At 40.3% G+C, this 12,175-nt stretch overlaps 1 protein-coding gene across 1 annotated transcript in view; it reads left to right on the top strand.

The window, feature by feature from the left end:
• The window catches only part of LOC122689980 (zinc finger protein 501-like), a 30,798-nt gene extending 19,522 nt beyond the window's left edge, over positions 1-11,276 (top strand). The window contains 1 exon segment of the mRNA XM_043896886.1: positions 10,880-11,276. Coding sequence (XP_043752821.1) covers positions 10,880-10,990 — 111 coding nt within the window. The 3' untranslated portion in view covers positions 10,991-11,276.
• Positions 11,277-12,175: the final 899 nt, after the last annotated feature.

Here is a 12,175-nt window from a genome sequence, read left to right as displayed (position 1 = left end):
TATGACTTTTACACAGTAATAATTTCACCATATTTCGAACCCAAGAAGAAATGAGCTATGGCCCACAAATTCAGAAACTATTCTGATCTGGAAGAAAAATCTTAAAATAATCAGATCAGCAAAGGCATATTTATTTTTGAGTGTTGTATTTGTATAACACAGAATGAATTGCCTATCAAGGAAACAGGTTATTACCTGCTGCTCTTTAAAAAGCATACTCTGATCCAAAAGTTCATGAGTGGGACAAATGTGCCGTTTATTTTAACAACCTTATTTTTTTTCATAGTATTTTTAACAAGCTTCTTTTAATTAGTAATGTTGAAATTGTGTTTCATGAATGACCACTTTGAACAGTAAGGAAGTACAATACTAAGGTAAGCATTCATACTTACTTTTGAGCTTCAAGTGTTTTACAAATTTTACAGATCTAATATGATAACATCCTCAGCAACAACAATCATTTTAATTATTTAGGATATATTATATATCTTTCTGAAAGTGTTTACAGAGTCTTGGATGTGCAACCGAAATAATTTAAAATCAATAATGTTGTTGCCCCAACTTTCTGCAAATATTTAGCAAACATTCCTTAAATAGCTTAAATTTACTTCACTTTATGTACTCTAGACTTTAATGAATAAAACATAGACAAATACACAGGAACAACTCTAATGAAAGTTCATAGAAGTTTCTCTAATTGTGAAGAATACAAAAAATAAGGAAAATAATCAATCAAATCATATGAACATTTTCATGCATATATATATTAAAATGGAACTATATATTCATTTCATAAAATGAAACAATCTAAGGCCATGGAAAACATGCAAGTACAATTTTCAAAGGTTAGAATAAATAAAAATATTCATGAAATGATGATGTCTGTAATATACACCCTAGGTGTTGCTTGTACACACACATGCACAGAAACACACATAAGTTAAAAGCCGTCTTCTGTAAATAACACATCTTCTGGAAGAAACATTTTTAATCTACCTTTTCTTTTGAACTCATGTGTATTTTAGCATGTATGGTAAAACAACTATTTCTAATTGTGCATGAATGTGTTTTAAGTCACATCAATCATGTCCAACTCTTTTTGACCCCAAGGGCTGTAGCCCTCCAGGTTTCTCCATCTATGGGAGTTCCCAGGCAAGAATACTGGAGTGGGTTGCCATTTCCTTCTCCAGGGGACCTTCCCAAACCAGGGATCAAACACAGGACTCCTGCATTGGGAGACAGATTCTTTACTGCTGAGCCAACTGGGTACACTGAAAAGATCTTTACCTCTTTAGTAATAGGAATTAAAAACACAATATGAGAAGTAGCCTACATTTTATTAGCAAATATACCATGACACCTATTTAGAACACATTTCCAGACCTATGTGAAGAAACTGTAAATCTTTACTGAAGCACATCAAGTCTGAATATCACAAGTTTTACTTGGAAGATGTCGTGAAATAAGGACCTCAGTGACTCCAAATTCAGAACAATTCAAACTCAAAACAAACATGGATATTTCAAGTATAAGTCTCAGCTGTATCTAGGAGAGCCAACATAATTTTGAATTTAAAAATGAAAAAAACATAAATAGAGGGAAATTACAGATTTCTGTAATTACAATCTGTAAATCTGTAATTCTACCAAATTACGGATGAAGTTTTAACTGTATAGACTAGTAAAACTTCAAAATAGATGAAGCAAAATAGTTACAAGGTAGCGAAAGAAGCTCACCTAAAGAGAGACTTAGACATTATTTTGAACAATAGAAGGTAAACACAACAAAATATTTTTTAATATTGAAACAGGTGAGATATTCCAAAGTAAGAAAAATCAGAGGGGGGAAAAAAAGTCAAAGGGCATAAAGGAAAGATTTAGGTTTCAGCGTTGTGTAATAAAGAATTTAGGGAGAAAAAAAAAAAAAGAATTTAGGGGCTTGCCTGATGGTCCACTGGTGAGAAGTCTGCCTGTCAATGCAGAGGACACGGGTTCCATCCCTGGTCAGGGTAGATCCCACAAGCCTCAGAGCAACTAAGCTAGTGTGCCACAACTGCTGAAGCCCACATCCTCCAGAGCCTGCCAGGGATTAATACAACCACTGAACCCGGGCCTTAGAGCCAGAGCTCCACAACAAGATAGTGGCCCCTCCTAATCACAACAGAGAAAGCCCAAGACCATCAGCAAAATCCCAGTATAGCCAAAGCTAAATAAATACCAAAACAAAACAACAACAAAAAAAGAATTTGGCAGGCTTTGGTCCCCAGGTTCTGGAAGTTTGTTAACTACTCTTGGAATTTAAGGTTTTTTCTTTTTTTTTTCCCCTCTTGGAATTTCCTTAGTGACTGAAGTAGCTTTATTACTCTCCGTGGGCCCTGATAATTTATGCTAGCAACATGACCTACGGTCGGCCCCTAGCTTAATAATGGGATGACTCAGGTTGTGAGGCTGGGCATTTCACAAAGACCAACGAAGTGACTAGAGGTTTGGGGCTTTGAGCCAGGTGGGCTGATTAGCCCAATCTCTAAAGAGGGGAGAATGCTGGAGATGTTATCAATCCCACCTATGTAGCTAAACCCGAATAAAAGCTCGGGACTTAAAAGCTTGAGTGAGCTTCTCTGCCTGGCAATACTGTATTCTGTCACACATGCCAGGAGGGCAATGGGTCCCTTGGCATGATGACTCTGGGTAGGTTCAAACAAACCCGTTCAGAAGTTAAGGAGCTTATCAAGTCCAGAGAAACAGCATTTCAGGAAAGAGAGACAGAACAAACACGGACTATGCCTCTCACCTCGGAAGGAATCATTTCTGACTCCTTGATCTCCTTCTCCTCTGGTCTTCCTTCTCAGGTAAGATCAGTTTTGGGAAGCGACCCGAGGGTTGAAAATAGGCTGCTCAATACTTAGAAAACCACAGCGAGCTCCCTGTAACACAGCCCCACACAGAGGGAGAATCTCAACAGGTACAAATCACAATCCTCCATGGCCACTGGCACAGCAGGGATTCTGGAACACAGAATCAAACGAGGTGGTTTTAGTTTTATTCTTTTCTTCAGAACTCGCCGCCCTTCCTGTGAAAACCACGCGTTGGCCCCAGGGTCCCGGCAGCTAAGCTAACGGACCTCTGAACTTCTCACGGCGATGCGAGGACACACTGGGGACGGGAAAATGGGGGCGGTACCTTGAACCTCCACAGAGACTCCCGAAACCCACGTGTGAAGGACAACAGGCCGTGGGACGACGACATCCGGGTTTTTTTTTTTTTTTTTAAATATTTATTCATTTATTTGGCTGCACCAGGTCTTAGTTGCAGCATGTGGGATCTAGTTCCCTGACCAGGGATCGAACCTGGGCCCCCTGCATTGGGAGCTCAGAGTCTTAACCACTGGGCCAGCAGGGACATCCGGGTTTTAAACTAACAAACAAACTCACCAGATCTCTCTATCGCTCATTTAAACGCAACTCCGGTCTGCAGGCTACTGTGCACGCGCGGGCGGAAAATCCGGTACAGAGGAGGGTGAGTGCGCTACGCCGCGGCCAACGAGAGGCGACGTAAGGGGGGAGGGTGGGAAGAGGCCGGAAGCGCAGGTACGTAGGGGCGGGGCCAGTGGGGGCGGAGCCTTACCTCCCTTCACCCCTCCCCAGTCGGGTTTGGGTCCGTTGGTCCTTCCGTCCAGCTGTGCTTCCTTTTTTTACCTTTTGATGTCTTTAAATCTCCTTGACTTCCTCTGGAGCGGAGCTGCTTCCTGCCTGTTCTAAGTTAGTGTTTCACACAACTTAAGGCAAAAGAGAAGAATTTTGAGAGCTGCTTCTATGGGAAGCTGAGATGTATTCAGCAAGTTGAAAAACAGGGAAAATTCAAAAGCCCTTTGTGTGAGTGTGTGAAGATGGGTGTCTCCTCAGTGACGAAAAGTACAATGTAATCAACTCAGATGATCCGTTTGGAGTGTCATGTGAGTGTATGCTCCTCGGCTGTGTCTCGAGACAACAAAGATTTGGAGTGTCACAGCTCTCGGGTCTTGGACAGACAGGGTTATAGCTGTTAGACAAGGATGACTTCCTCTCTGCTCCTTGGACCTCTCATCTGAGTTCATTCCTACCGACCTGGGTATATGTCTGTTGTCTCCATTCTCGTTATACTCCTGGGATCGTTCGGTTGCTCCAGAACAGTGACCAGGTCCGGCTTAGAGGCCAGAAGACCTGTTCATCACAGAAAGGAAGGTATTGGAGTTTCAGCTTCAACATCAGTCCTTCCAATGAACACCCAGGACTAATCTCCTTTAGGATGGACTGGTTGGATCTCCTTGCAGTCCAAGGGACTCTCAGGAGTCTTCTCCAACACCATAGTTCAAAAGCATCAATTTTTCGGTGCTCAGCTTTCTTCACAGTCAACTCACATCCATACATGACCACTGGAAAAACCATAGCCTTGACCACATGGACTTTTGTTTGGCAAAGTGATATCTCTGCTTTTTACCATGCTATCTAGGTTGTTCATAACTTTCCTTCCAAGAAGTAATCGTCTTTTCATATCATAGCTGCAGTCACCATGTGCAGTGATTTTGGAGCCCCAAAAATGTAATTCTGACACTGTTTTCACTGTCTCCGCATCTTAGTTTTCTGAATGTTGAGCTTTAAGCCAACTTTTTCACTCTCCTCTTTCACTTTCATCAAGAGTTCATCAAGTTTAGTTCATCTTCACTTCCTGCCATAAGGGTGGTGTCATCTGCATATCTGAGATTATTGATATTTCTCAGGCATATTTCTCCCAACAGAAGGATCAACAGATCCCAAAACGGACAGGGGCCGGGCGAGGGGAGATAAGGCTCCGCCCCCTCTGGTCTCGCCCCTACCCAATTGCGCTTCAGGCCTCGTCCCGCCCACTGCCCTTATTTCGCTGCTCCTTGGCCCTGGCTTAGCCCAGTCACCTCCGTCTGTACCACTTCCTCCGCCTGCGCGGGCGCAGTAGCCTGCAGACCCGGAAGTGAATGTAGACTAGCGACGGAGGACTTCCAGTGAGTTTGCTATATTTGTTTGTTTAAAACCCGGATTTGGTAGTCGCTCAGCCTGTTGTCCTCCACACGTGTTTCTGGGGTGTCTATGGACGTTAAAGAAGACTCTTGAGATTCCCTTGGAATACAAGAAGATACAGCCAGTCAATCCTAAAGGAAATCAGTCCTCAGTATTCATTGGAAGGACTGATGCTGAAGCAGAAACTTCAATACTTTGGCCACCTGACGCAAAAAAACTGACTCATTTGAAGAGACCCTGATGCTGGGGAAGATTGAAGGCAGGAGGAGGAGGGAACGACAGAGGAAGAGATGGTTGGATGGTATCACAGACTGGATTGACATGAGTTTGAGTTAGCTCCCGGAGTTGGTGATGGACGGGGAAACCTTACATGTTGCAGTCCATGTGTCGCAAAGTGTGGGACACGACTGAGTGATTGAACTGAACTGGTGGAGGTTAAAACTACTGTCCCCACCTTCCCGCCCCCCGTGTGTCCCAGCATCGCTCTGAGAGAAGTTCTGAAATCCTTTATCTTAACTGCCGGATCCCTAGGGCCCACATCATATTTCTGGTAAGATCGTTCTAGGATCCATATCCTTCTCTGGCAGTTCTACCTTCTAACGTGTAGACGCCGCTGCTTAAAGTCCTGCATTGCTCAACCCCTCCGTCTCTGATGCATGAAGAGTTGAACGAGGCTCTATTCTGTATGCAGGTTGGTCAGGGCCTCGCCTATAGTGTGAAGGGGAGGGTCAGCGTAGATTATGTGGTTTTCACATAAGGGGCCGCGAGTTCTGAAGAAACGAATGAAACTAAAAACACCTCGTTTGATTCTTTGTTCCAGAATCCCTGCTGTGTCAATGGCCGTGGAGGATTGTGATTTGTACCTGTTGAGATCCTCCCTCCGTGTGGGGGCTGTGTTACTGGGAGCTCACTGTGTTTTTCTAGGTATTGAACGGCCTGTTTTCTGGGGTCACTTCGCAAGACTGATCTTACCTTAGAAGGAAGCCCAGAGGAAGAGGAAAGTAAGGAGTCAGAAATGACTCGTTCCCAGGGAAGAGGCCTATATTTGTTTTTTTGTCTCTCTTTCCTGAAATGCTGTTTCTTTGGACTTGATAAGCTTCTTAACTTCTGAATGGGTTTGTTTGGACTTAACCATAGTCATCATCCCAAGGGACCCTTGCCCTCCTGGCATATCAGTGTGACAGAAAACACTATTGTCAGCAAAGAAGCTCACTCAAGCTTTTAAGTCCCGAGTTTTTATTGGGGTTTAGCCACATAGCCGTGGTTGATAACATCTCCAGCATTCTCCCCTCCTTAGAGGTTGGACTAGTAAGCCCACCTGGCTCAAAGCCCCAAACCTCTAGTCACTTCGTTGGTCTTTGTGAAATGCCCAGCCTCACAACCTAAGTCATCCCATTATTAAACTAGGGGCCCACCGTAAGTCATCTTGTTAGCATAAATTATCAGGGCCTATGGAGCGTAATAAAGCCACTGCAGTCACTAAGGAAATTCCAAGAGTGAGAAAACTTAAATTCCAAGTGTAGTTTAAAAACTTCCAGAACGTGTGGACCAAAGCCTGCCAAATTCTTTTTTTTAACTTTTAGTATTTATTTAGTTTTGGCTATACTGGGAGTTTGCTGATGGTCTTGGGCTTTCTCTGTTGTGATTAGGAGGGGCCACTATCTTGTTGTGGAGCTCTGGCTCTAAGGCCCGGGTTCAATCGTTGTATTAACCCCTGGCAGGCTCTGGAGGATGTGGGCTTCAGCAGTTGTGGCACACTAGCTTAGTTGTTCTGAGGCTTGTGGGATCTTCCCTGACCAGGGATGGAACCCATGTCCCCTGCACTGACAGGCAGATTTCTACCCACTGGAGCATCAGGCAAGTCCTTAAATTCTTTATTACACAACCTTGAAACCTTAATGTTTCCTTTCTGCCCTTTGATTTTTTTCCCCCTCTTATTTTTGATGTTACTTTGGAATACCTCACCTGTTGCATGATTACAATATATTATGTTGTTGTTTAAGCCTTCTATTTTATTGTTCAAAATAATGTCTAAGTCTCTCTTTAGGTGAGCTTCTTTGGCGACCTTGTAAGCTATTTTGCTTCATTTCTTTTGAAATTTCAACTAGTCTATACAGTGATAGCTTCATCTGTAATTTGGCAGGTTCCCTTTATTTAGGTGTTTTTTGGTTTTTAAATTCAAAATTATGTTGGCTCCCCTAGATACAGCTGAGACTTATATTTGAATAACCATGTTTGCTTTGAGTTTGATTGTTTTGAATTTGCAGTCACTGAAGTCTTTATATCACTACATCTTCCAAGTAAAACTTGTGATTTTCAGACTTTATGTGCTTCAGTAAAGATTTACAGTTTCTTCACATAGGTCTGGAAATGTGTTCTAAATAGATGTCATGGTATATTTGCTAATAAAATGTAGACTGTTTCTCATATTGTGTTTTTAATTCCTGTTACTAAAGAGGAAAAATTGTTTTCAGTGAACCCAGGTGGCTCAGTGGTAAAGAATCCGCCTACCGATGCAGGAGACCTGGGTTTGATCCCTGGGTTGGGAAGGTCCCCTGGAGAAGGAAATGGCAATCCACTCCAGTATTCTTGCCTGGGAAATCCCATGGACAGAGAAAACTGCATGGCTACAGCCCATGGGGTCAAAAAGCGTTGGACATGATGTGACTTAGCACACAGTCATGCACAATTTAGAATTTTTTTTTAACATAAATGCAAAAATACACATGAGTTTAAAAAAAAAAAAAGGTAGATTAAAAATGTTTCTTCCAAAAGATCTGTTGCTTATGGAAGATTGCTTTTCCCTTAAGTGTCTTTATGTGTGCATCTGTGTGTTCAGGCAGAAACCTAGGGTATATATAAAACACATCATCATTTCATGAATATTTTTATTTATTCCAACCTTTGAAAATTGTTCTTACATATTTTCCATGTCCTTAGATTGTTTCCTTTTAGCAAAATGAATAAATAGTTCCATTTTAGTATATGTATACATGAAAATGTTCAAATAATTTGATCAATTCTTTTTCTTGTTTTTTGTCTTCTTCACAATTATAAAAACTTCTGTGAACTTTCTTCAGAATGTCCCTGGGTATTTGTCTGTGTATTATTAGTTAAAGTTTAGAGTGCATGAAGTAAAATAAATTTAAGGTGTTTAAGGAATGTTCACTATATATTTGCAGAAAGGTGGAACAACAACATTATTGATTTTAAATTGTTTCTGTTGCACATCCAAGACTCTATAAAAGCTATCAGAAAGATATATAGTATATAGTATATAGTTAAAATGATTGTTGCTACTAAGGATGCTATCTTATTAGAACTGTAAAATTTGTTAAACACTTGAAATTCAAAAGTCAGTATGAATGCATACATTACTTTTTATTACAAGTACTTATTATAAGTACTTATCGTACTTCATTACTGTTCAAAACGGTCATTCATGGAACAGAATTTTCAACATTACTAGTTCAAAGAAGCTTGCTAAAAATACTAAGAAAAAACTAACCTTCTTAAAATACATGGCACATTTGTCCCACTCAAGAACTCTTGGATCAGAGTGTGCTTTTTAAAAATATTGTCTGTTTCCTTGATAGACAATTCATCCTGTGTCATACAAATACAACACTCAAAAATAAATATGCCGGGAATTCCTAGGTGGCCTAGTGGTTAGGACTCGGTGCTTTCACTATGGGTTCCCAGGTTCATTCCCTGGTCAGGGAAGTAAGATTCCACAAGCCAGGTGGTGTGTCCAAAAAAAAAAAAACATGGCAATGTTGTTCTGATTATTTTATCATTTCTCTTCCAGATCAGAATAGTTTCTGAAATGGTTTGTGGGTTACATCTCATCATTTCTAGTGTTAGGGATTCGGTAGGAAATATTTCTGTGTAAAAAGTATACTTCAAACACTTTCCTATATCAAAACCAGCTCTGTGAGCTTCTTTTGTCATCTTGGGGCACATTAGGAAGTCTTCTCACGGACACATGTCATCTGTACTCTGTATTTCCAGGACAACTGATGTTCCAGGATGTGACCATAGATTTCACTCAAGAGGAGTGGGTTGCCTGGACCTCAGTCAATGGGAAGTGTACGGGGACATGATGTTAGAGCACTATAGGAACCAGGCTACTTTGGTTGAGGATAGCTTCCTTCCAGAATCTCTTATCTGCTCTCAGGGTTTTGGTTCCTGCATTTCTAGAATGTCTCTTGGAGTCTTCTGCTTCTTTTAACAGCATTTCAGATCCCTCCTTTGTATTGGAAAATGGGAAGCTGTGAATTTAAAAAGAAGACTTCATGATGATTTAAATTTTTTTCTTCCTTGATGTAATCTGCCACTTCTAGGTTAGTGCTAATTCTATAAGTTCTGTGATATAAAATGGTGTCACCCCCCTCTTCAAATCAAATTTCCACTACTTACTTTTGCCTTGTAGTATGTGACCAGAATGTCAGGATCTGATTTTTATGTATTAGTTAGTGTTGTATAGGTGCTTTCAATAAAGTATTTGGGGAAATCTTTTTCTAGGCTGTCTTAGCATTCTACCATGTGTTCTCTTCTCACCTGGATACATATTAGATTGGAAAGTGATGAATCTCTAGCAAAACAAATATTCCATTCTCTGATGAACAGGTCTTGTGGTCTCTAAGGTGGACCTGGTCACTTTTCTGGAGCAAATGAAGGATCCCAGAAGTAGAAGGAGAATGGAGACATGGCCATGTACCCAGGTGTGTGTCAATGGATGGAGCCGATGGCTCAGGTGAGAGGTCCAAGCATCAGCAAGGAAGTCATTCTTCATCCTGTGTTTTCAGAAGATCTGCTTCATTGGAAACGATTTTGGAGAAGTCTGGATTTATTTCTGTTTCTGTCATAGACGGCTATCACCTTCTGCCTTCTTCCTGTTAAACCATGATGAAATCTTGTCTGGTGATTACCTTTCTCTTTCACAGTGAGAACTAAAATGCTCTTCTTGGCTTGTGACAACCTGCATGAATCTGGTTGCTGTTTCATTTCTTGAGAGTCCTAATAAAACTGCGCACATTTCTGAGTAACTATGGTGTTCCATTTGTCAAATACCAGGTCTTTCTATAAAGATACTCCTATTAGAGAGAAGACTTAGAGTTGTGGTGAATATGGTAAAGTTTCTAATCAGTCTTCAGAACTTATTCAACAGCAGACTCTTCAGAATCCACAAAAAGAAAACAAGTGTAAGAAATGTATCAAAGTCTTTACTCACTCATCCAATCTAAGTAGAGATTGGATAATTCATACAGATGGGAAACCTTTCAAATGTACAATAGTTGGCAAATCCTTTAGTAAGACTTCACATCTTAGTCACCATCAGTGAATGCATACTGGCCAGAAATCTTTACACTTATAAATGTAAGGAACGTGGCAAAGTGTTTATCTATTGCTCAAATCTTAATCGACATCAGCAAAGTCATACTGGGGAGAAACCTTTTAAATGTAGAAAGTGTGGCAAAGCCTTTGATCAGAACTCAAATCTTACTTAACATCAGCAAATTCATACTGGAGAGAAAACTTATAAATGTAAGGATTGTGGCAAAACCTTTCACCAGATATCAAGTTTACTCAACATCAGTGAATTCATACTGGAGATACACCTTACAAATGTACAGAATGTGGCAAAGCCTTTATCCATTGTTCGAATCTTACTGAACATCAGCAAACTCATACTTGGGAGAAACCTTAGAAATGTACCAAATGTGGCAAAGCCTTTACCAATAGCTCAGGTCTTTCCCAACATCAGAGAATTCATACTGGGGAGAAACCATGCAAATGCAAAGAATGTGGCAAAGCCTTAGCCAGAGCTCAAATTTTTCTAAACACCAGCAAATTCATACTGGAGAGAAACCTTACAAATGTAAGCAATGTGGCAAAGCCTTTAGTCAGAGCAGTGATCTCACTCAACACCTGAGAGCACACACTGGAGAGAAGCCCTAGGAATGAAACAAGTGATGGAAGAGGTTTGCCCTAAACATACATCAGAAAGCACGAGAGTTTATACAAGAAACATATGGAAATAATGTAACCAGTATGTGCACATGTATTTCATCAAAACACAAATCTAAATACATATCAGAGACTGAAAGGTAGTGAGGATTTCATCAATCCTGTTTTCTGAACTTCCTCTGAAGGAGAATTACTATGGAGAGTAATGCATAATTACAACAGATAGAAAGTGAATATGTTCGTAGGGGTCACAAGATGAAGGGTTGATGGTTAGAAAGTTACAATTATTAGCAAGGTATCCTGTTTATAATGACATGATTTGAGATTATTTGAGAATGAATGTAATTCAACTGTGAAATCCATACTGTGCTTCATTTTTAGTGTGTATGCAAATGTAGATTATTTCTATGATTTCTACTTTAGAGATAAGAGAAGCCCTTCTATATTGTGTTGCAACCATTTCTATCTATTCTCCATTACAAAATGGAACCAGAATGTTAAATGTGCAATGAACATCTAAATGCAGGTGTTCGTCTTTGATGTCAATATCCCTAGAGGTCACCATGATTTAAGTGGTCGTGGACTCTTTGCATGTATTAAAGTGCAACAGAGGTTGGTTGTAAATTTTCAATAGTTATATCACTTAATTTGTGAAGACAACACAATGACAGTTCACTAAAATATTGTTGTATCATCATAACATCAACACAAGTCATGAATATTAGTTGACAATGTTGAAATATATCTTCTGTGATGAAAGAGAAATGTATGGGAAACCCTTCCTAGAAAAGGCCTCTAATTAGTGTATGGCCATGTTTCCTAAATGTTTGCTATCCTCTGTTGTGTAAACCATATAAATCACAATTTACATACTATTATATCAGAAAAATAAATTTTTCTCTATGCTTGTAGTCTGTATTTTAATTACGGATCACACAGTGGATTGTAAAAGGTTATAATGTGTGAAATTGTGAAATTGTAAAATGTCAACTATGTGTGAAATTAATACATATATGGGCTTCCATGGTGGTTCAGACAGGAAAGAATCAACCCACAGTGTGCAAAACCTGGGTTCGATTCCGGGGTTGGGAAGATCCCCTGAAGAAGGAAATGGCAACCTCCTCCAGTATTTTTGCCTGGAGAATCCCCATGGACAGAGGAGCCTGGCAGGCTACA

Source organism: Cervus elaphus, chromosome 4, assembly GCF_910594005.1.
Source record: "Cervus elaphus chromosome 4, mCerEla1.1, whole genome shotgun sequence".
NCBI lineage: Eukaryota > Metazoa > Chordata > Mammalia > Artiodactyla > Cervidae > Cervus > Cervus elaphus.
Note: the sequence above shows the minus strand (reverse complement) of the source record. Positions and strands in the feature narration are given on the sequence as shown.